We start from the raw sequence: 24466 nt of genomic DNA, 5'->3' as shown, positions 1-24466 counted from the left end.
CTAATCATTTCATTTGAGTAACGTTATGAAAATATGATGCTGGAAAATATGGTCATGAATCTTCCATTGCAAATTAGTTGCAGTTCTGTTTTGGGAAGTAGTTTAAATCAACATTTGAAGTAGTTACACAAAAGATGGCATGATTGAAATAGGAGATATGATCAGTCTTAGAAGCTTACTAAAACCAGTCATTGTTTTCTCATGCTGTTTTGATCAACTAAATTATTCTATCATCCATCAACTTTGCAATCATGTTTTCGGGTGATGCCCTTGTTGATTCATGTTACCACTCTACTTATTTGCTCTATTCATTTTGTACTGATGTTCATTTGGCGACGGCTTAACATTCTGGCATTATCAAATTCTGCTTGTTAGTGTGTCTGTAATGAACAAACTTGCGATGATTCTACAGTGCATCTGTTCTAATTAGTAGTGGATGAGGCACTGTGTGTGTGTGTGTGTCTATGGTGCATCTGTTGATTCTGTTCTAATTAGTAGTGGATGAGGTACTGTGTGCGTGTGTGCTCATGTTCATGTGTGCACCGGGTATGTCATGCCTCGATGGTTTTGATGGCTATGATCCAAGTTCATGTTCAGTTTATTCTTGGCAGGCTTGAGATAAAGTTCCACAAGCGGTTTATTGCCAGAGAGATTGAGGTTAATCTTAAAAGGTGAAGGTCTGCATGTGCTGTGCGGGCTTATCAAACTCCCCCATGTGCCATGCGTCGAATGTGTCATAGTCTTTGCTACCAGTAGACGAGGACTTTGTCTGCTCTCATTTTTTATCAACAGATCCCTCATTCAAGAACATGGGCTGCTCTCAGAATTTATCAACAGATAACTCATTCTGTTCATTTGATAAACGTGTAGCAAACTAATGCAACCTTCAATAAGGAATGATAGCATCACTGACTTGTTAATTAGCCAATGTTCCTTACGGGATGGACCATATATCTTGATGCTTATTTTGGTATACCATGTGGAACTGCCAAACTAGCATATCCCTCTTAAGAAATTAGTTATGTTTCATATATATATATATATATATATATATATATATATATATATATGAGAGAGAGAGAGAGCTCTAGATGAATTGAGATCAGGTGCAACGTGATTGCACACTTCAAGTGTGCTGCTGCACCTGCTCACCCACCATCTGATGTTGGGCCTATTGCTGACAGGCTGTACCCCATGGATCATGGGTGATCAGATACAGCACCACACAAAAAGTGTGCAATCACTATCCTCCCTCGCTCTGGATTTATGTGCTTCAAACGCTTGAAATGTGAAGGATGAAGTCTGATTTTTTATACTCCTATTGTGGAGGACCTGAAAGCTCTGCGATGCCTGAAACAAGCATGGCTAAAGAGAGAAAGCGAAGCAGAAGCAAGTCATGGTAATGCTAAATCATGAGCTCCAAATTAAACTCTCATTTTCACAAAAAATGTAAAAAAATGTTTTTTTCTTTAAAATGAAGTCTAAAAACAGATGGAAACCTAGTTGAATGAGTAGAAAAAATGTTAAACCTTTGAATTTCTGGTATCCCATCAGTTTCATTAGTTATAATCACTCCTTGTCCCATGCATATGGGGCCAGCTTAGCAGACCCCGTATCTGTACTCAGTTAACTCTAAACTACCCCAACTTATGCCTCACCTTAGCACATATTACCTGTCGTACGTCCTTACAAAGTGTTTGTTGGCAGTCCCCTTCTCTTATTTCTTAGTTCACATCAAATCACTCTTTTATATGTGTGATCTTCATGGTAAATCAAATTTTCACATTGAGAAAATCATAAATGAGCAGCTACCATGCCTCATTTTGTAAGTTAAAATGTTAAAGATGCACACCAAATCTTTCCATAGTCCTAACTATATGGTAACCATTTTACTTGATGTGGTTATGTGCATAATTGGATTAGTGTCCAAGACTGAGCAAGACAGACTTTTTCTGCCGATAATAAAACCTTTTCTTCCTGGACAACAACTTTAACACGGGTGTTTTTCCAAATTTCTTGAGAAAGTCAAAATGAACAAGCACTCTTTGTGAAGGGAAAGAATGCCTATTCTGAGAATCATCTGAACAATATTAACAAAAAAGATCCTTCATCACTGAATTTTCACTGAGCAGGATAACATAAAAACTTGATCTGGAGTATGTGCCGTTTTATCCTAGTCAAGTATGCCATCAACTGTAACAGTTCAAAGTTTGACATTTCACTTGGGAAATGTAGCAGCAGCAGAAAGCCAGGCCTTTTTATATTTGATGCGCTCATTGAAGCTAGGATCCATTTACAGTTGGATCAATGTTTTGATATTTGATATTGTTCTAAACATGGTTCAATACAAATAATCTGAACATAAGATTACAAACTACGACACAAACCATTTGGTGACTCCAATTTGTAGTTCCACTAGGCAGAGGAAATCTATGATTTTGAATAAGGCTTACAATTGTTTTACAGTTGATATTCAGCACTAATGCAACTGATAAACCATTGTGCATCTTAACACCAATTAAGATTATATGGTGTTCTAAAGTTAAGGCAATCTTGATAGAGATGTGAAATATGTGCATCCATCCTTTTTTTTGGATAATCAAAAAAGAAACCACTGATTTTCCGATCATCAACAGGTACTATTGTTTACCTGACCTCTGCATAAAACCCCAAGAGACCCCACCAAATGGAGTCCCTAGCTTCGGCCTTGCAGCAAGAAACACACCCCATAGATATTGAACTCATGACATTTTTTTAACTTTGAAATGTACAAGCCGGCCCCTAGTGCGGAGTATGGAGCCCTCGTGGGCTTGTGCATTCATCCTTATCTTGATATGAAGGATTGATTTTTTGTGGATGGCCCCAAGTGTTATATGGGTGACACCCAATGATACTTAAGAAGCTAAGACTTCGTTTGTTTCACCCATTTTACACATGAAAATGAGGGTTTACTTATGAAACCTCCTATTTTCGCATGCAGGTGAAACAAATATGCCAACTCCATTTTCCTGTGAGACCGTCAGTCAACAATGGTTTCTTTTAACGTTGACCATGCATTTAATACAAAAACCCATTCGCTGCGAATGGATTTACTTAGGATTTTTTCACACATGTGATGACCTTTCCCATCATTGGACTTCTTTCCCATGGGGTTCTTTTCTTATTGGTGAGAATGAAACAAACAAAGCCTAAGAAACTAAATTATAATGGGAATTAATAACCTTTAATGTGATTTTAGTAGCATAATTGCCACCATGAATGCCAGATCACAGATGATCCTAGCCCAGCACTTCAGATCTGTGCTGGATCTGCTGGTTCCCACCATTATAAAGTGTACCAACTCCAATAATGATTGATGGCTGCATTTATTGATCAGTTATTGATTATAATTAAGTTTTATCACTAACTAAAGTTCCAAAAAAGTGTGCTGATCTCACCTCCCATTATTCATTTCACCTAACATTGACATTGACATTAGTTGGCAAAGATCAAGCAAGTGTCGGTAAGTAAATTCAGGTTTCCTATATTTTGAGTAATTTGTATTAATTCGTTGAGGAAAAGCAACTGGCTGATTTTTAAGTTCCTAATCTCACACTTCATAAAAATCCTTAAGGCCTAAAATAATGTATTATCCAGTGTTTTTGCAAAATATAAGCCTCGTACAAGTAGGCCTTCAAATCATAGTGACCATCTTTAAAAAAAATCATAGTGAACAATATAGGCCAATTTTTTAAAATGTCATTGATTATCTCCCAATATTTTAAATGACTGATATAATCCCCAAAAAAAACTGATATTATCAAAATATCACCTATGTTTAAAATGGTGTGTTTTTATCATTGTATTATCCACATTATTAACACTATACTTATATTTTATATATTTGTTATCGTTTTAATGGTTTATATTATAATTTTATATATTTCTATATGATTTTAAAAACTAATTATACTAATATTTTTCTAAGATTTTCCTGAAAAAAAAACAGTTTTTAACTTATCCCAACATTATCCAATGCCGAGAAAAACCCAATAACAAGATTTTTTTACTATGCATCGAATCGATGTCATATTCACAAATATTAGCAACAAATTGAATTTCTCAAGATAATGTTACAAGAATTACAAGCCATGAAATTACATTGAAATTCAAAATCTTGACTATTTATAACATGTTGCAATTTTGTCGTCATTCAAATAATTTTTAGATTTTTGATAAATTTTGTATATTCAGATTATGTGGAACGCATGGCTAAGAAAATTTTCACCATCTTTTCTCCATTAGGTGGAGGAATTTTGTATGGCTATGAAAACCTTACGAAACTTTGAAATATTTTCTCCTGTATCATACATAACTGATAATTTCCCCAATCTTTTCCCACTCACAATCTTGGACTAAGCGTCTCGAGCTCTAATTTGATCAGGACGTGCTCCAGACTGGAGTCTCCGTATAAGTCTGGGCCTAGTTTCGGGTAATGCCGGATCCATATCTGTGACGGACATATTCATCATGGGTCCAGTCCATACTGCATTAAAAAAAAAGGGATCTGCCCGATGAGATCCTCCCCTGCTGAAGTGATTATATCAGGATTCAGACCAAAGAAGGCAGCCTGAGATTGACTTGTATCCGGATCCACCCTGATCCAAGGGGAGACTGGCATCTTGTTAACTATTTCCTATGCATGCTTAGGCTTCTTGGATCCATCATTAACAAATAGTATAGATGGTTTCACTTACTGTTAGTAGTTTTTATGTCAATAACTATGAGCAAAATGTTATTATTATCCTATCCTAATCCTAAATCTTAAATATTGTACCAAGTCCAAAAAATTGCATGTTTTATAACTTTTCTTTATTGACATTTGTCACGTGAATAATTAAAAATTTGTATGGGTATTTACATAAAGATTTAATAAAAAAGAAAGTGTTACTTACATGGCATATTATAATTTTTTTAAACATTAATGAGTTACTATTTATAATAACCCCTCATCTCTCTCCACGTCTCTAATGATCATAAATACTCTCTCTCTCTCTCTCTCTCTCTCTCTCTCTCTCTGTCTATATATATATATATATATATATATATATATATATATATATATATATATATATATATATATATATATAGGGGCGGAGCTGGGGGGGGCAGTCCTGCCTCGGAAGCCGGGTCGGATCCAAAACCCGATAGGGTTTTAAATGGGGGGTTCTTTTTAAGAAATGCATAGCTCCTCTGTGTAATGCAGGACCTGAGCCCCCTTCGTCGGAGGCCCTGCTCGACCCCGGTGGAACCTCAACCCTCAAGTACTCTCTCTCTCTCTCTCTCTCTCTCTCTCTCTCTCTCTCTCTCTCTCTCTCTCTCTCTCTCTCTCTCTCTCTTCCAACCTCCCTCATCGACGCCATCATGGCATCACCCACACACAGGCCCTGCCCTGCTACCAATATATGTGCATGTTTTATTCGCTTCTGCTTCTTGATGATTCTCACTTGTTATCGACGATGACATTGGTTACGATAATTGATTTAGCTAGCAAAGTTTTTGTTTTGCTTATTTTCCCAATTGCTTCCGACTTTCTGAGAGTTCTTGTACTTTTGCTCAGCTACGTTGCCAAAATGCTATATTTTGTGATATGTTGTTTTGTTTGCGTATCCACCTGATTTGAGAAATGATGTTAGCGATAGTGGTGGTGGTTATGTTAAAGAATCTTAGTAACTGTAAACTTTGTAATAGAGGCCCGTAAACTTTTCAATACTTCACCATCAGGTTTTGTAAATGTTCCAATGGATACTTGAGATGCAACATGATAACTTATATAATATGCATACCCAACAACTTGATTGCTGTTAATATTTTGAGGTGAGGAATTGTTATCAGTCACATTTGAACTTTTTTAAGCTTGAGTTGGTGTTTTCATGGCCGTCATTAGAAGCATGATGGTATCATATAACCTAAATGATGAGATGGTATTTGAGTCTGCCTTCAATGATGGCTACATGCTTTGCATATTTTTTACCTAGTCTTAGTGTCTTACAAGGTACAACTTGCCTGTATCTTTTTGTATCTTTTTGCACTGAGTTACGTTGATTATATTCCTCTACATGGTTATTTTCTTTTTATGCAATTGTTTTTTCAATCATTTTTTGCTCTTATGCAGTATGACCATCAATGCCTCAGTGCCACAATGTGATTCCCATCGATCGAGTGCCCCCAAAATCTTGTTGCCAATCTGAAGATCTCTTCGTTCTCCGGAGCCTCGGATTTCGTTGATACCGATTTATGATTGCTCTCGTTGGCGGGTAATGCTTCTACCGATTGTTCCCCTTTCATTTTTCTCGCTTTCTTATTTCAATGCCTTTGTGATTCGATTTTTGTGGAATTCTTGATTGAGTTTTCATTTTTTCGAGTTGTTTTCTCTTGATTCCGTCTAGGTTCCTTATTGGGTATGCGAGTTATTGAGTCGGTTGCGTGTTTCGTATATTTATTTCTTGTTGGTGTTGGATTTTTTTCACCTATTTAGAAGTTTTGGTCTCGCCTCTGTGTTTCTTATGGGATTTATGATATTGGTCTTCTTTGATTTTGCTTCTTCTTTTTTTGAAGAATAATATGTTTTTCCCCTATAATCGAGAGTTTGATCCAGTTAAAATGCTGATTGATTGAGAATTGATGCCTCTATTTCTATTTAATTATGACTATTCGTTTTGTGGATTGGAGGGTCTCGTTGTGATGACGATAGATAGTTTGATTTGTCCATATGAAATAGATTTTTATTAATAATTGTAGCCATTTTTTATTTTATCTAAAAAAAATGGGGGCGCTGCCCCCGAACCCCCAACTATCACAAATTTTTTCCCTACGCCCATGTTTGCCCCCCCCTCACATGAATCCTAGCTACGCCCCTATATATATATATATATATATATATATATATATATATATATATATATATATATATATATATATATATAGAGAGAGAGAGAGAGAGAGAGAGAGAAATTGGGTTCTCCGATTGCTTGGGAGATTGTATTTGTAGTTTCGCTAAAATCTAAAAGGCCTTAACGATTGTCATAGACTACCAAAATGACCTCATCTCGGAAAGATATTGGTATCTTCCCCATCTCTCCTGAAACTCCTCTGCCCCTCTCTCGCCGAAACCCCATCGTCTCCATCTGCTGCCCCAACCTTAAGCATGTTCAGTTGCAACATCGCCTTCACCAATACCTTGGAGTGATTGTTGCAAGTCTCTCTCTCTCGTCTATCCCCCTCTTGTTGGGATAAACCACCACAAGTGGTGGTGGTTACCCACAATGTGGATAACATCCCCACGAAAGATGCTCCTTCCGATAAACTCGCACAGAATCAGGGAGAACGGTTACGCAAATCGTTCCCACTCTGTGCCTATAAAAGGGGTTTCATGAGCGACCCTATATGCAAAAGAAATACAGTGAAAAGTAAAAAGGAAACAGAGGTTGGTAACCTTACCTTTCATCTGTCCTTTTCCATTCGGTGAAGGAACGATGATCTTGGTCACCGACTGCATCCAGTGGCCTACGCTCGTGGAGGGCAGCAATCCGGCTGAAAAGTGAAGCCCCTCTGCTCCAGCCACCGCCATCATCACCATCACCATCGGATCCGGTTCTTCGATGACTGCCTCAGGTATGCTCTCCACCGCTTTCCTGTTGTTTTTTGTTTGTGCGCAGCCCATCAATGGGTTATGGACCCATGCATCTGTCGTTGTGTTTATGTCTTTCAAACCGGGTTTTTTTTTGGTGGGATCGTCGTCTGTATGGCTACCCCTTTTTTCCCCTTTTCTCAACCTCAATTGGGTCGATTTTTAAAGGTAGAAAGGGGAAAATGCCATAATCAGAACCAGGCGGGCAATCTATTATCGTTTTTCGATGATGCCGATCGAGGAGATGACTTCTTCCTGAAAACGTCAGAAAAAAAAATTTCATTAACCTCCGTTTTGGGCATCAATCGGGAATGACAGCAGTCAGTTGTTCTTCCCTTTCCTTTTTCCTTGAAGGGCACTGCAGAGATGTCGGCATTGTCACCAACGACTGTCGAGTAACCAGACCTCTGCAGTATGCCAGATTGTCGGTGATGTCGCCCCTCCCACTGTCGTAGGCGATGGATGTCAAGATGTTGATGGAGAAAGGGGGCCGCTTTCTTGCCAACGGGGTCGCCGACGACCATTGGGTTTCCAGACCGTCGGAGATGACAGCAACGCTCTCTGAGGAAGGGAGAGAGAGAGATGAAGACAAAAGACCAAGAAATAGGGTTTCTGAAACTCTATTTCGTAAATCAGGGTTTCTTATTGATTCGGGCTGGGTCCATTTTTGGATCTGAACCCGCCCCACCTGAACCGATCCATAAGGCTCATCTGGATTGAATCCAAGATTCAGGTGGGAGACCCAGTTCTGTTAGGATCCATGACCCACAGAGGTTTGGGTCTGGATCGTGTATGTAATCGGATTCGATCCATATTACCTGACCGATCCATAAAAGTCTTTTTTGGATCGGATCGGATCGGATCGGATTCTTAGGTAATGGATCCAAATCTATATGACCTTGACTCGTTATGATTTAGGATTCGGGTCGGGTCTGTGAAATCTGTTTTGGATTTCTAGAATCCTACCCAATTCACTAAGTTCTTTTGAATCGTGTTACAGTTTAGCCCGGATCTGTCAACCCATACCAACCCATAACTTCTGTTCGGGTTGGATCCAGATATGGGGCTATGGGTCTCAGAACCCGGATCTGAATATCTCTGAGTCTTTGGATCAAATTCGGGTAATCTGGATCCATTTCTGTCTGTGATAGATCCAGAATCTGGTTAAAACTGGATTATATGGTTCTGGATCTGACTGCATGACAGAACCAGATCCACTGCACTGTAACAGTGCCTGAACCCTTTTAGTCGGTTCAGATTAATCCTGAACCGATTCGGGTCTCTTCGAAACCAATTCTCAGTCATCTGAGATCGGTTCAGTGCTATAGGGACCGGTTCAGACTGTTACAGACCTGATACAGTGTGTTTTTTAACTGATTCAGAGGTTTAATAACTGGTTCAAAGGTTTTATCACCAGTTTGTGAGGTTTTGGAACCGGTTCAGGGGTCATTTGACCAGTTCTTCCAGTTTTGGAATCTGTTCGGGGGTCTTTTGACTGGTTCATTCGGTTTTAAGACTGGTTCAGGGGTCTTTTTGACTAGTTCTTTACATTTTGAGTTTGGTTCAAGGGATTATGTCACCGGTTTAGAGGTTTTATAGTCAGTTCATAAGGATTGAGAACTGATTCAATAAATTGGTGATCGGTTCAAGCTTTCATTTCACTGGTTTATCAATTTTTTGATATAGATATTATTTTTTCTTCGGTCTATGGGTATAAGCATTAAGTTACAACATGTTTAAAGTGTTATTTCATTATTTTATGAATATTCAATATTGACATTAAGGATAGTTAGATGATTTAGTGTATTCACATCACCAAAGTGACTGAACACATGTATGTTATCGAAAACTTTCTAATACTATCATACAGCTTTAGCCAATATAAACATTGTACTTAGATTCGTTAAACGATAAATGACCCAAAGAAAGTTTTATCGTGTTTAGAATTTAAGTAGGGTAAAATAAGATAAATGTGTCGAGATACATCGCACATGTGTATCCAAAGGTACCTTGTGTTAATGGTCTAACTTCAGAAGAACTTTAGTTTTATCAAATATGGTCGGTAGGCAAAGTGGTTTCGCGTATTGGAGCACTTTTCAAAGTATAGCTTCAATGACCCCTTACACTCACTTGGAAATAAGCATATTAAGGGCCTTTATTCATTTGTTTTTTCCATTAAGTCTTGTCTCGTACAAATGCCTTTTGATATATGTCTTTTGTCGTACAATTTATATTCCTGTGATTTTAGATGGCTCTAGTTGTATTCATTTTCTAGATGGATCAAACTTTAGTGATTGGAAAGAGATTGTTCTCTTTACATTATGGTATATGGATTTAGATCTGACCTTAAGGATAGATGAACCCGCTGCCCTAACTGATCAAAGTATTATGGAACAAAAGAGTGCTTTTGAGAAGTGAGAGCGCTCGAATAGACATAGCATGTTGCTTTTGTAATCTAAGGTAGCTAAGAATATTCGAAGTGTCATCCCGTAATGCAGGACAATGAGAGAATTCTTGAGTGCTATTGAAGCACAATTCGTGAGTTCAAACAAGGCTAGAGCCAGTACCCTGATGTCAAAGCTCATATCTATAAAATATATTGGAGGGAGAAACATTCGTCAGTACATTTTGGAGATGAGGAACATAGTGTCTCAGCTGAATGACATGAAGCTGACCATTTCTGATTCTTTACTAGTGCATTTAGTTCTAGAGTCCTTACCCTTAGAATACAGATTTTTCAAAATCTCTTATAACACACATAATGATGAATGAACGTTTAATAAACTTATGTCCAAGTGTGTTGAAGAAGAAGAGAGATTGAAATGAGAGAAGGTGCAGAATGCACATATGGCTTCTCATGCACCCAAGATAGGACCGAAGAATAATACATTTAAGAGAAATGTTAGGAAGAAGTCAGCAGAGGATAAGACATCCCAAGAAAAGCAATCTGACTCAGCTCACATAAAGTGCTTCTTTTGCAAGAAGAATGGACACAGGAAGGCAAATTGCATAAAGTACAAGAAGTGGTTGGAAAAGAAATGTAATTTGTCATTTGTTTCTTATGAATATAATTTATTATAAATTCCTGAAAATAGCTAATGGATTGATTCTTGTGCTACTGTTCATATTTTCATCTGTCTACAGTTGTTCCTGAGCAGAAGAGAACAAAAAATGCATGAGAATAGCATCTATTCGGGAAACAAGATGCGTTCGCATGTGAAGGGTGTTGGGACCTGCAAAATTACTTTAGATACAGGCGTAGTTTTGATTCTTCATGATGTCTTTTATGTTCCATCATATAGTAGAAACTTAATTTCAATTTTAAGGTTGGATAATTTTGGATATTGTTTTAAATCTGAAAACTCCAAGTTATTCATATACAAAAATTCTATTGAAATTGGTCCTGCATTAGTTTATGATGATTTATACAAATTAAACGTGAAGATTCAAACTCAGAAGTCTTTGACTTTTGAATACGCATTGGTTGGGAATAAACATAGCATGATTAATGATAAATCATACATGTTTGGCCATCGAAGGTTGAGTCATATCTCTGAAAAGAAAATAAAGAGACTTGTAAATAAAGGGATCCTGAAATCTCTAGATTTTGCTGATAATGACATGTGTGTTGATTGCATAAAGGCTAAGCATACAAACACATATAAAGAGGGTGTCAAACTCAGTAGTGAGATATTGAAGATAGTCCATATGGATGTATGTGAACCTTTTCCCCATGTTACACAGGCAAAAAATATTTTATCACTTTTATTGATGACTATTCACGGTATATGTATCTCTACTTGATCTTTGAAAAATCTGATATTTTTTAGATGTTCAAGAAATTTAAGAAAGAAGTAGAGAAATAAACCAATAAAGTTATTAAAATAATCAGGTCACATAGAAGTGACAAATATTATGATAGGTTTACTGAGATAGTGCAAAGGGAAGGACCATTAGCGTGATTTTTAAAAGTGGAAGGCATTGTGTGTCAGTATACCATGCCTGATAGTGCCTACCAGAATGGTGTAGCCGAAAGAAGAAATAGTACGCTTAAAAAAATGGTTAGGGCCATGTTGAATTATTCAACACTTCCCATTAAGTTATGGGGTGAAACCTTAAGGACAATTGTACATATTTTAAATAAAGTACCTACAAAATTTGTGCCTAAAACTCCCTATGAGTTGTGGACAGGTAGGAAATCATCATTGTCTTATATGTACATATGAGAATGTCTAACAGAGGCTAAGTTGTATAACCCCCACATTAAAGTCTTTGATCCAAGAACAACCAGTGGATATTTCATTGGTTCTCCAGAAAGATAAAAAAAATTACAGGTTTTATTGCTCATCTCATTCACCACAGACTATTGAAACGGATAAGGCAAAATTCCTAGAAAATGATTCAGTAGGATTAAGTGCAATTCAAAAGCTTGATTTTGAGGAAGTACAGGATCTAGTTTCATCACCTATTAAAAAAACACCTAGAGATACCATATTATTATTCCTAATGATGATATGGTTGATCACCCGGTTGTTGATGTACAAATCCAATGTGAACCTATTATGGATAATGTGAAAGAGCATGAACAGAATGATCAGGTTCAATTTGAGCCTGAAGAACAACATGTTTGAAGATCCACAAGAATTTGAAGATCTGTCATACATCCTGATTATGTGGTATACCTTCAAGAGCCTGGTGATTTCATAGATATAGATGATGACCTATTGACTTTTGTGGAAGTTGTTGAAAGTAAACAATTTTTGCACTAGATAAAAGCCATGAAAGAAGAGTTGGACTCTATGGCTAAGAATCAAGTGTGGGATCTTGTTGAGTTACCTAAGAGAGTAAAACTCGTAGAGTGTAAATGAGTCTTTAAGACAAAAAAGAACTCCAAAGGTAACATAGAGAGACATAAAGCAAGATTGGTTGTTAAAGGATTCACCAAGATGGAGGGCCTTGACTATAATGAGACATTTTCTCGTGTCTCAACTAAGGAGTCAATGAGGATAATTTTGGCCCTTGTAGCTCATTATGACTTAGAGCTACATCAGATGTCTGTGAAAACAATGTTCCTTAATGATGATCTGAATAAAAAGGTATACATGGATCAACCTCTTGGTTTCTTTGAAAATGATCATCTGGTTTGCAAGCTTAACAAAGCAATATATAGACTTAAACAGGTCTCTCGACAGTGGTATATTAAAATTTCTCAAGTCATTGTGACTTTTGGGTTTACAAAAAATATTATTGATCAATGTATATACCTTAAGGAAAGTGAGAGTAAGTTCATTATATTGATGTTGTATGTGGATAACATTTTGCTTGCAACCAACGATATAAAGTTGCTTTCAGAGACAAAACAGTTTCTTGCATCACATTTTGACATGAAAGATATGTGTGAGGTTGCTTATGTACTTGGCATTGAGATTAAGAGGAACGCCAATTGAAGAGCTGGTGTACGTCAGTGCATGAAAGACCTAGTCGAACCAGGTTTTGGATGGCTCTCCCCGTTATCCATCTTCTTACTCTTCCGGTTTATTTTCTTATCCTCATCATCTCACTCTCATTCATCGTTCTTCAGAGGATCACAGTGCTCCTCCTGGTTTTTCTTATGTTCCAAACGATCAGCATGCTAATATGGTTCTTGATGTTGTTGATCGTCACTTTGCCAAAGAGTCAACCTTGGTCATGGGTTGATGATCCATCATCCTTTGGATGCTAGCATTGATGGGTCCACATCTCTTACTCAATCGGGTCATTTTAACTTCCCCACGAACTGCAATACTTAAAAATAATTGAAAGTAGCTAGGAAGAACTGAAACTAATGAAAAATTAAACTATCTTAAAAAACTAAAATAACAAGAACTAATAAACTTTCTATATGATAAATTTCTAAATTATGAATATGAATCAAATAAAGAGATTTAATATTCAAATAATAAAAAAACCAAATAAAATCTAAACACCAAAATGAATTCAAATGGCTATTTATCATGAAAAAACCATAAATACTATGATTTAAACACAATATTTATATTTTAAACGGCTATTTATCATGAAAAAACCATGTTTTTTTACTTTTAAATAATTTTTATTGATATTTTTTATATTTTTAATTTATTTTTTATTGCCAAGATTTTGCCAAAAAATGCGAGATTTATCAAAAAAATCAAATTCTCACGTGTTTTTTGAAAAATGAAATTTTGCCATTTTTAACGTTTGTCGCTATTGGTCGTGCTTCCAAGATTTTTTTTTTTTCTGACAGAGAAAGCTGGAGTTAGGCAGACCCCCTACCAGTACCATTGAGATTCGAACTTGCAACGTCCCAACACAAGAATTTTTTTGTTTTTCACATTATTATTGTTATTAGTTTTTTGTTTCTCCCTTGCTTTCCGTTGTTTTCTTTTTTGCTTCTCTCATTTTCACAATTGCTTCTAAAACGTATCAGTTCATGCTTCATACTACTTTTTAACTCTTTCTTCACTTCTGCATCCATTTAATTTAGCTTCCTGGTCACTATGGGTAAGACACTAATAGGCCAGAGCAGTTCGGATCCTTATTGGTGTGGACCCATGCTGACATTCAAGAACCATAATTGGACTTAGTTTATCACATATTATCTGGATTCTGTCGTGCATGACCCTGCCTTTTTTTATCTTTTATAGGCAATGATGGCGATAATCGCGTGACATTTAAAATCAAGATCTCTCAGTTATGATAGTGTGACCTTCAACCTGACCCTGCTCTCATGCTATTTGATATCCAAAGAAAATGTCATTTTTTCAAAAATATTGTCTGTCTCAAAAATATTATGATTTTATCATGAGATTAACACGATATATGTTTTTTCATATTTTATATTTATATGTTTTTTATATTTCATGTATTTTAATAATTTACATGTTCCCATTTTCTTGCATGTCAAAGCTTGGACTTGTTCTCTAAACTTGATATGGGGTCAATATAGCTAAAAAGGTTGGATCCTCAGGAGCTTTGTATCGGAGTTAAGAGATCCAGAACCAACCCAGTCCGGGTTGGGCTAGGTGGGTGCATAGCCACAACAATTCTAAGGATTTTCTTGGCAACATATTAAAAATAAGCAGCAATTGAATTTCTCGCTAATTTATTGAGATTTTCGCATACTACGAATTTCTCAAAATTAAATTACAAAAAGATCCAAAAACTCTTTGATATCAGTTACTAATTGCATCCAGATTGAAAATCTAAGTTCCTTAAAATATAGTTTTTATTAATTAAAAAATTTAAACAAAATCCATGTCTCTTGTTCTATTTTATGACAAAAACAGCTTATGTTGTACCCATATTTTTGTGACATACCACTCGACCTAACAGAAAGGCTCCAAGTAGAGGTGGACATCAAGTTGGTCGAACTCATAGGGCCCATCGGACCCTAGCCCAACCTTGACCCAGGGCCGGCTCAAGAGAAGTTGAGGCATTAGGTGAAGCCTCCAAATGAGGCTCTAATTTTTTTTATTGTACATAATTTTTTTATTATTTATTAAAGAAGTTATATTTTTTTAAATTATTAATATCCTCCATATTTACTAATTAGATTCATATATATATATATATATATATATATATATATATATATATATATATATATATATATATATATATATATATATATATATATATATATATATATATATGGCAGTGGACCGGGGCAGGGGCGAGGGACAAGGTCTCCACCCCGCTCCGTCTCAAAATTCTACCCTCCATCTCCGCACGGGTTTTGATTTTAACCTCCATCCCCGTTTCATGTCTTCCATCCCCAGTCCAAACGGAGCAAGGCCATGCATGAGTTTTCCTGTTTTATATCCATTACTGATCATAACAAAATCTACTAATTTGTACACTGAAAAAAAAAGAGAATAAAATTAGAGAAAATATAAGAATCCCTCAATCCAAGATGCAATCAGCTCAAAAATATTTAAAAGAAATTTAATGAAAATAAATTTTCTTGCTTCATTTTCTTGATTTACAAAAATCAAAAAATAACATGAGAAAAAGTAGAGGAATTTTAGGAGATTTTTTAAACTTAAGTATTTTAATTTATCTCTTAAAATTTTCATATAAAATAGAAAGAAATTTCAAGAAAAAAGAAAAAAAATCCCCAAATTCCACTACTTCATCTCCTCAAAATCTAGAGAAGAAACTAAAAAATTTAGGAGTGAGAAAACAAATAAATGAAAAAATTAGCTCGTTGATCAGGTGAGAGAAAAGGCTAACCTTCCATAGATAATCCAATCAAAATCATAAAAAGGAAAAACTCATTGGAAAAATAGAAAAGGTACTGTAAGCAAATATAAATTAATTTTATCTACTAAACTATAATTAAAAATGAAGAAAAATCATGAAAAAAAGAAAATAAATAAATAACTAAATAAAAAAGTGGCCGTGCGTCCTGAGTTGTTCGCTGAGGACACACTATCCTTGTCCTCTCTTGTCTGCGTATCAAACACCCCCTTAAGTTTGAATATTTTTCGGGTCAGGGGTTGAGCTCAATTGGCATACTCTCGCACCCCTACTTGAAGTCCTCAACCTAACCTGTCTTCTGGCCAAACCTACCCCATCACCTAATCCAACCCCACTCCATACCTTTTTAGGGCTGCAAATGGATTGGATAAGATGTGATCCAAGTCTAAGATGTTATTAGTGGATTTCGATCATTTAAGTAAGATTTGAATGTGCATTCTGATCATATTTATAAGTATGTTCAATCATATTTGGATTGATTCGAAACAAAAATTGTTCTGATTGTAGTTTTTTACATGTAAATAGATTGTTTTTCTTCTATTTCTTTCGAATTCAGTATTCTCACTTGCATTTCATATTGGAATTCAACTTCTCCTCTTCGAATCTTATTCGGATTTGGATTTACTGTTTGCATTTTTCATTCGTTCCAACCTGTTTGCACCTACCTTTAAACTCTTTTATGACTTGGGTGTCAGTTGATTTTGACCCGAAATCAAATCCCATGGGATGTTTATTCCCTGTCACAGGGACACACCATTTTGGTTGTATGTCTTACGTGGTACGACACGTCAACATGAACATGATATTATGTTAATATTTTTAAATAATATTTTATTATATTTTAAATTTATTTTAATAAAAGGTTATTTTTAATGATAAAATATTTAAAATTTAGTTTTTTTTACTAAAAAATAAAAAAACTTGTCCACGTGTCCCATTTTTTGAAAAAACTTTCGAACTTTTGAGTCGAATCCGAATCCTGCGTCATCGAGTCCACGAATCATTGTGACATGTGGGTCCCACAGAATCCGAGTAATGTGAGTTATTTTTATACTGGAGAATCACGGATTTCTCCATCTTTCCGGGAGCAGCCGCCGCCTCGCATAGAGAGAGAGAGAGAGATCCATGGCGGAAGCGGAGCAGAAAATTCCCGAGAACCAGGTACTCCTTCTCTCTCTACAGGACTCCTCCCTACCTCTTCTCCTCCACTGCTTGATCCTGCTCTTCTCTAGGAGAATCAACGGGAAATTTTGGTTTTGTGTTTTCCTCAGTTGTTGATCCCATTGTCCTTGAGAAAATGCAAGAAATACGTTGCCCAATTGTCTCGTTTTTTGAGTTTATGATATGCCCTTTTGTGTTTTGGGGATGAATTTTACTTTTTTGTGTTCGGTTGCTTGGATTTGACTCTTTTATTTTTAGATGAAGCGAATCTTTTCGATGGGCTTCCATTTTCTCAATCTATCTGCTCAAGGAAGAATTTCCAGGATTTTCTTTTTATGTACTTTCAAATCTATGGTAAATCTTAAAAAAACTCTTGTTGGGTGATTTCTCCAACAATTGAGATTGATTTTTCGAAAAGAATTAATTGAACAAGGATACCAATTTTGTATTTATACGGGTATTAGTCGGAAGATAGTTAATTTGATGATAATGCACTTTCGTTTCATTGTTTTGTGATTGAATTGCCTTTTTGTTTCTTATCTTCATCCATGTATTTATCTGTTAAATGCAATTGTTTGTTCAGTCATACCATTTCCTCTGTATCTGGGCACGTAATTTGCTCGAATGGTAGTGAATGTTATGACCTATACTAACACTGGATAACTGTTTTTCTCTCGCTTCTTCTTCAATTTATGTCTTGTGCTGTGCAACTGTCAATCCTTCTTACCCACAAGGGCTCCGCTAATTTGGGAGGGGCGACTAGTGAATGTCATCAAGTTGACGGAACGTCACAAGTTAGAAACCCATGGTGGCGCCCCTTGCCGCAAGGTTGAAGCTGGGTGTACTCCCCGGTGGACGTGGTGTTAGGGAAAGACACAACAGACTATCGATAGATGGAAGAAACAAAGCACGGGAAGAAGAGAAAGAAATCAACCCCACAAAGAATAAGGATTTTACGTGGATAGGCAAGAGTTGCCTGATATCTACTATTATATTAGATTGAGATATACAAAAGAGGGATTGCCCTCTTTCAATACATGGAGTCTAAGACAACCAATTTTGGATAAAATTACAAAACTACTCTCCAAAAAATTTCATAGAAACCAAGAATTTATATTAAGGTAGAAATCAAGCTTCACACTCCTCCAACAAGGAGACCTCGAGGCTTTTACCAACCTGAGGCCAGCCAATGTGTTGTCCGTGATGAAGGGTTTTTTCCCTTGGACTATCCAACAAAACTTCCAGTACTTCTTGAATACTATTCCATGGTACAAAAGCCGCCCAATGCGGCTATTGAACCAGCCCTATTGATGTAGTGAAGAAATCCCTGGTATTCTTCCTATTAATAGTTTCATCTTCTCTAAAGCTTCTATCTGCAGTATATTTTTTTTCCAGCCTCAAGTCTGGCATGAAATTCATCTTAGCCACAGGCTTTTTTTTCCCTTTTTTTTCTACCCATTAGGTTGTGAATCAAATCCTGTGGCAGACATCATCTTGTCTCCCTTATTCTTCCATTCCTTTTATCTTGTCATCATTCTCTCCTTATAAATAAGGATTATTTTGTTCTCTTCTTTTACCGTATGGGGGGATTATTGTACTCATAGCCTCACTGCTCCTCCTCCTCTAATCTATCTATATTAGCAACATTTCAGCATAAATCTCCCAAAGGTAGATGTTCCCCGATCACTACATACATTTTTTTTTTGAAAGGCAAGCTGGGGCTAGGCGGACCCCTACCAGAACAACAGCCACCCCATGTGGCAGAGGGATTCGATCCTGGGCCTTCAGTTTGACACAGGACCCCGCTTACCACATGGGATACCACCTCGGTGGTCCGTTCACTACATACACGTTACATGAAAAAGAGCTACGAATATGTTTAGCAGTGGTTTTGGAAACTATAGATATGGTGAGGAAGATTCAAATCCTTACCCTTGTCATTATATATATATATATATATATATATGGCCGAGCATTCATTACTTGTCACAAAGATGTGAATCTGCACGGACCTTATTGTCATAAATTATGTTCTGCTTTTGGTCATAACGAAATATTTCAGATTGCTGCTTTTTTTTCATTTTAGCAGCTAGCTGTTGCCTCCTGCTATTTACTGTAAGCTAGTTTCTGATCATGATCTGGGTGTCTTGGGATGGAATATATACTTTGAAATCCTGAGTCTAGTACTGGTGCTTGAAATGCTATCTTATTTTGCTAATTGCTACATTTTCTTCATATTGGTATATCTTGTCATGACTTGGTAATAGTAACGTGCTTGAATTTGTTGTCTTTGATAATTATGAATATTTATTGTAGGAGAACGGGCAGCAGGAAGAACCAGTGGAGACTATCACAGAGTCAACTGAGGGAGAAAACACAACTGATGCTACTGCAGAAAAAGCCGATCCTGTTGCTGCTGATGAAAATACTGAATGTTCTGAGCAGGACGAACCTGAAGATCAAGAAACTGCTGATCCAGTGCCAGTAGTTAAGGTAATAGCATCAGTAGTATGATTATGCTGTGTACTTGAGTTGCACACATTTGCATCTAGTTATTCCTTTGAATTTTAGGTCATGACAGCACCAGCAGACTTCCGCTTCCCTACGACAAATCAAACAAGGCATTGCTTTACACGCTATATTGAGTACCATAGGTAGGCCTGGGCTTTTTGACAGCTTAGTTCTCTTCTCTGCATCTATTTTCCTTCTTCTGAGGTGAAGCCACCAAAATAGTGGATCTTTTTTTAATGCTTGAATGAGGTTTATTTATCAGAATCAACACCAAATTTATGTTATAGGTGCACAGCTGCGAAAGGCGAAGGATCTACTGAGTGTGATAAGTTTGCAAAGTATTACCGATCTCTTTGCCCTGGTGAATGGGTATGTTAATTGTAGTATTGCTTGATTGCTTTGTGCTGGTGATTCCAACAAATATATAGCCTGTGTTTGCACTGTACATTAATTTTATAACCTTCTCAAGCTCTACGTTAGATATCAGTCATTGTCCTGTACATATGTAACTAGGTTGGCCGGGCCTGAAAATTTTACACCGGGGCCTGAGTCAAACCAATCACTCATCTAGCTGGTTCTTGTTCCAGGTCTATCAGGCTCACAGTCAAAGTTTGAGCTGAATCCTGCTCATCCAGGGCTAGGTACCTGAACTCCTTCAAGTGTCCTGCTAATGTCTGCAGCTAGGATCAGAAACGGATGTAGCAGAGCTTGCACCAAGTTGGAACTGGCTTTCAAGTTCTAAGACTCTCATCTGGCAGCTTCTGAATTTTTATGTCAATCTTTGGTTGTTGCTAGATGCAGAGGCTGGATTCTTGAACATGCAACCATTGGCCTGAGTCTGACTCTCTAGCCCTATAGGTGCCAAACACCATCTTATGGTTTCTTGATCTGGGGAACAAACTTTTGAATGCTAGACTACAAACTAATGCATGCCACTCATCTTCAAATTCGTCTTGGCTCTGTCATTATTATCCACCGTTCACCTCAACCTGTTGTTTCTGTTTCCTCTCTTGATGGTCAGGACTCAAGATAACGCTTGTTTTATGATTTTCAGAAGCACTGTATTCATTGATGTATATCTGGTTATCTTGTATACAGATTGATAGGTGGAATGAGCAAAGAGAAAATGGGACATTCCCTGGCCCCTTGTAAGTAGAAGCTGTCAAGCCATGCGGCAATTACCTTGTGGCCATTGCAGGACAGACTATTTGCAAAGGATTCTCTAGGAATCCTGTTTGAAATAATTAATTTAATAAGGACTTGTGTATCTTGTTGTTCTTTTTTTTGGTACCCACTTGGAATGCATTACATGTAAAGAGGAGCTATAAGGCCATGCCAAGACTTGCTGTGTTGTAGTTTATTTGCATAGTTTTTTTTGTCCAGTTAAATGGATAGAAATTCTTTCTTTTTTTTTTGAAAGGCAAGCTGGGGTTAGGCAGAACCCCACCAGTTATTATTCAACTTAACATTGGGTTTTGAACCTGCAACGTCCCACCACAAGGAGATGTGTGCTGACAGCTCCTACAAACCACACTGAGCCCGTTGGTATGGATATAAATTCTTGCTGGGTTTATAGCTGAAGATGATTTCTGTGCAGGATGTGTATGTTCTTCATTTACAACCCTTTATTTCCTTGTTCTAAATGTGATTGTTCCAATCTGTTGCATTATATTTGGTATAAGGGGTTCAACTTTTGTGTAGGTATCCTGCATAGCCAACGGAATATGTTGGTGGAAAATGGATGCTTTGATGTATTGTTAGCCATTGATTTTTCACATTTTAAAAAATATGTCAAGATGTGAAATCATTATCTAAATCATATTTTTTACTAAATATATTATAAAGAACACCCCCTTGGATTCTCAAAATCTTAGGGATCTCACATTGCGTTGGATCTGAGATCTCAGGAAATCAAATGCACCCTAAGTTTAAGAGAACACTGAATGAACAGTCAGAGCATACATCTTAGAAGTGACCAGATCTGAGGTGGTCCCACTCCTTAAACCTCCAACAAAAAAACCTCCTCTCAAACACAGGATTTTATATCCTCAAGGAGTGATCCTACAATCTCAGATCCCTAGACAGAGGTGTTCAACTGTTGCACCAGCACAGCAACTTCCTGGGCTAGAACTGATTCTGATACTGGTGGAACAACCAACTTAATAAAGTTCAATCTATCACCTGCACAACATATCGACATGAGATTATGATTAATTTACGTTCTTCCTACACATCAGAGAGCTTAACATCCAAATTATTGAAAAATGCTGATTGTCATGAAATGGTCAAGATTATGCGTCCAGGTTGCTGAATTCAAATCCTTCAGGGAACTCTTATCTCCATGAAGATTTTGCACTCTTGGCTGTTTCTTAAAGGCAATAATAGTTGAATGGTGCCGACAGTTTCAGCACATTATTGGTCCCTTGAAACCTTTATGAGGTTGCGACTGTGTCAAAGATAGCTCCAACATATTTCTCAATCGCTTTGATAAACCCCATATGGAGTTAGAACTTTTCAAAATCAACCTCCCTGAGAAATGACTGTACACACTTCTGTCAGCCTGCCTAATTTAAAGTCAAGCAGATGAACCATTTTCACAGCCAGGTATTGGAAACAAGCCCACCAATTCATGATTCTTAGAGCAACTTCTCTTGATAAGCAAGCTGGGAGGATAACCCCTGTGGGACTCGAACCAGAGACCGTCTGGTTATGATACTACAGCCTAACCATCTAGCTATCTCATTCCATCCCAATTCTTGAAGCAAGTTCCTTCCAGTGTCCTGCAATGCGTTTTATTCTGGTACAATCCCTGTCTTTATGAGATGCTGCACAAAATTGCCATGAAGATATTTAGGGGCATCTCACCAATAAATCAAGACCTTATGGTGTGGTGCAAGAGGCAGAGTGCTACTTTACCCAAAGGCAGAGCCGTCAATGCTCAGCCAACTTCATCTCTAGTTCAATACATGCTATTACTTCATGAATTTGATCAATCTTTGGATGGGATACATCTCCCCCCATGAATAGATGGACTTCACTATCAATTTCTGTCCAACTGTAGGATGGCTGCTTCTCGATCCATTCCCTGGTCCAAACGGGGCAAGGCGGGGCGGGGCGCTGTTTACCCCCGGTCCACTGACATCCTTAACTGTCAGGCTTCATACCTGATCTGAACATTCCTGCAGTTTCAAGGCTTTTTCCTCCTGGCCATTTTGTGCATAACCTGGTAAGATTGCAAAAGTAGATGTGAGAGCATGCATATTATTATGTCAGTCATACAGTGTGAAACTTAGCTGTTAATTTATTTGCAGTTTCATCAGATATAGCTTTATCTCCAGTTCAAAAGACTGGCTTGGCCACGTCTTGATGCATCTAGTGTAGAAAGCTAGTTTCATCAGATATAGCTTTATGTCCAGACCAAAAGACTGGCTCAGTCCCATCAAGATGCATCTAATTTAGAAAGCCATCTGAGTGGAGGAAGCAGATCAGGTCATGCTGAACATGAGCGTTTTTGCTCATGCCGATATCGTGGCCGTCTGTTTGCATTTTGGATGAATGCCACGTGGTTTTGTGGACTTTTGACCTTTTTAAAATGCAAATCGGATGGCCACGATGTTGGCATGAGCAAAAACGCTCATGTTCAGCATGACCTGATCTGCTTCCCTGAGTGGAGGTTTTGTCACTAACACCACCTATCTAGCCTAGACTACGATGTTATATAGGTTTCTTTTTTATATTAACAACTGCCTCTCTTCATATTATTTCCAACTCAAAATTCAAAAGTAACTCCATAAAAGGCTTCACATAGTCGTTCCAGTGTTGGTGAGGTTTCACATGAATGCGGTTAAGGATGTGAAGTTTAACCTATTGGACTTCATCAGTAACTGAGACAATTAATGGACTTCCCGATGTTATCATGTTTAACCTACCAATTTCTACAGCAAGAAACTTTCATAGCTTGTCACAAGCAAGTAATCAATGTTGTACCCGCAATGAGCTATGACAGACCTGGGTAGCTTCTTCCTAATAGATCTCTGAATTTAGTTCATTTTAGAAATTTACAGCCTCTCCTTTTTGTTTTGTGGTAAACATAGAGAGGTTGTAATAGGGATCATAGAAGATACAAGATCAGCACTGTTTGTCTTGGATTTCTACTGTTACAACAGCTACTACCACCGCGTTGGCACAAAAATAGCATCCTGGTAACTGCTACAGCATTTAATTTCAAAAGAAACCAGTGGGGTATGTTTACTTGAAATCATTGCATTCCAAACAAACAATATCCTTGCATTGGATTCGTTGAAAAACATTCTCTGCCTGTTCCATATCGCCCTCCTCGCAATATCAGGTAAGCATGACAGTCAAGACAACCACATTGTCCTTGCCTGGAAATTCATGGAAAAGCTTACGCGCATCCACAAACGTTCCATTTTCCACATATCCATTGATCATCACAGTCCACGATACAGCATTTCTCTTTGGGGTCTGATCGAACAAAGGCCGCGCCTTGTCAACCTCTCCAGACTCTGCGTAACCGGCCACCATAGCAGTATAAGAAATCACATTCCTCTGAGGCATCGCTTGGAACAGCCTGCTGGCTTCTTCGTCCTTACCAAACTTGACAAATCCAAAGATCATAGCATTCTAAGATGCGGTGCTTCTCTCCGGAATCTCCCTGAAATACTCACATCCCTTATCTAGCATGTCATTCTCAATGCAGCCAGCAACCATAGAATTCCATGAGACCACATTCCTTACCGGCATCGATTGGAACACTGACTTGGCCTCCTCAGCAAGACCATTCTGCCACTAAGCTGAAATAATCGCATTCCATGAGAACATCCC

The 24466-nt window shown here is 37.4% G+C and overlaps 1 protein-coding gene across 1 annotated transcript; it reads left to right on the top strand.

Moving 5' to 3' along the window:
* Positions 1–17039: 17039 nt before the first annotated feature.
* On the top strand, positions 17040–20999 carry LOC149812270 (cytochrome c oxidase subunit 6b-2-like). Its single transcript, XM_089993661.1, has 5 exons — positions 17040–17110; positions 19427–19603; positions 19682–19764; positions 19909–19990; positions 20720–20999. The coding sequence occupies exons 1-5, from the start codon at positions 17075–17077 to the stop codon at positions 20771–20773; spliced, it is 432 nt and encodes a 143-aa protein (XP_089849787.1). The 5' UTR covers positions 17040–17074; the 3' UTR covers positions 20774–20999.
* The last annotated feature ends 3467 nt before the right edge of the window (positions 21000–24466 follow it).

This window comes from Nuphar pumila, chromosome 17 (assembly GCF_984573655.1).
Source record: "Nuphar pumila chromosome 17, dmNupPumi1.hap1.1, whole genome shotgun sequence".
Lineage (NCBI taxonomy): Eukaryota > Viridiplantae > Streptophyta > Magnoliopsida > Nymphaeales > Nymphaeaceae > Nuphar > Nuphar pumila.
Note: the sequence above shows the minus strand (reverse complement) of the source record. Positions and strands in the feature narration are given on the sequence as shown.

Excerpts from the sequence above, each read along its gene's own strand:
- LOC149812270 (XM_089993661.1), top strand. The coding sequence starts at position 17,075 with ATGGCGGAAGCGGAGCAGAAAATTCCCGAGAACCAG. Across the intron at positions 19,604-19,681 it reads ATCCAGTGCCAGTAGTTAAG|GTCATGACAGCACCAGCAGA; the intron begins GTAATAGCATCA and ends TTTGAATTTTAG. Across the intron at positions 19,991-20,719 it reads CTCTTTGCCCTGGTGAATGG|ATTGATAGGTGGAATGAGCA; the intron begins GTATGTTAATTG and ends TCTTGTATACAG.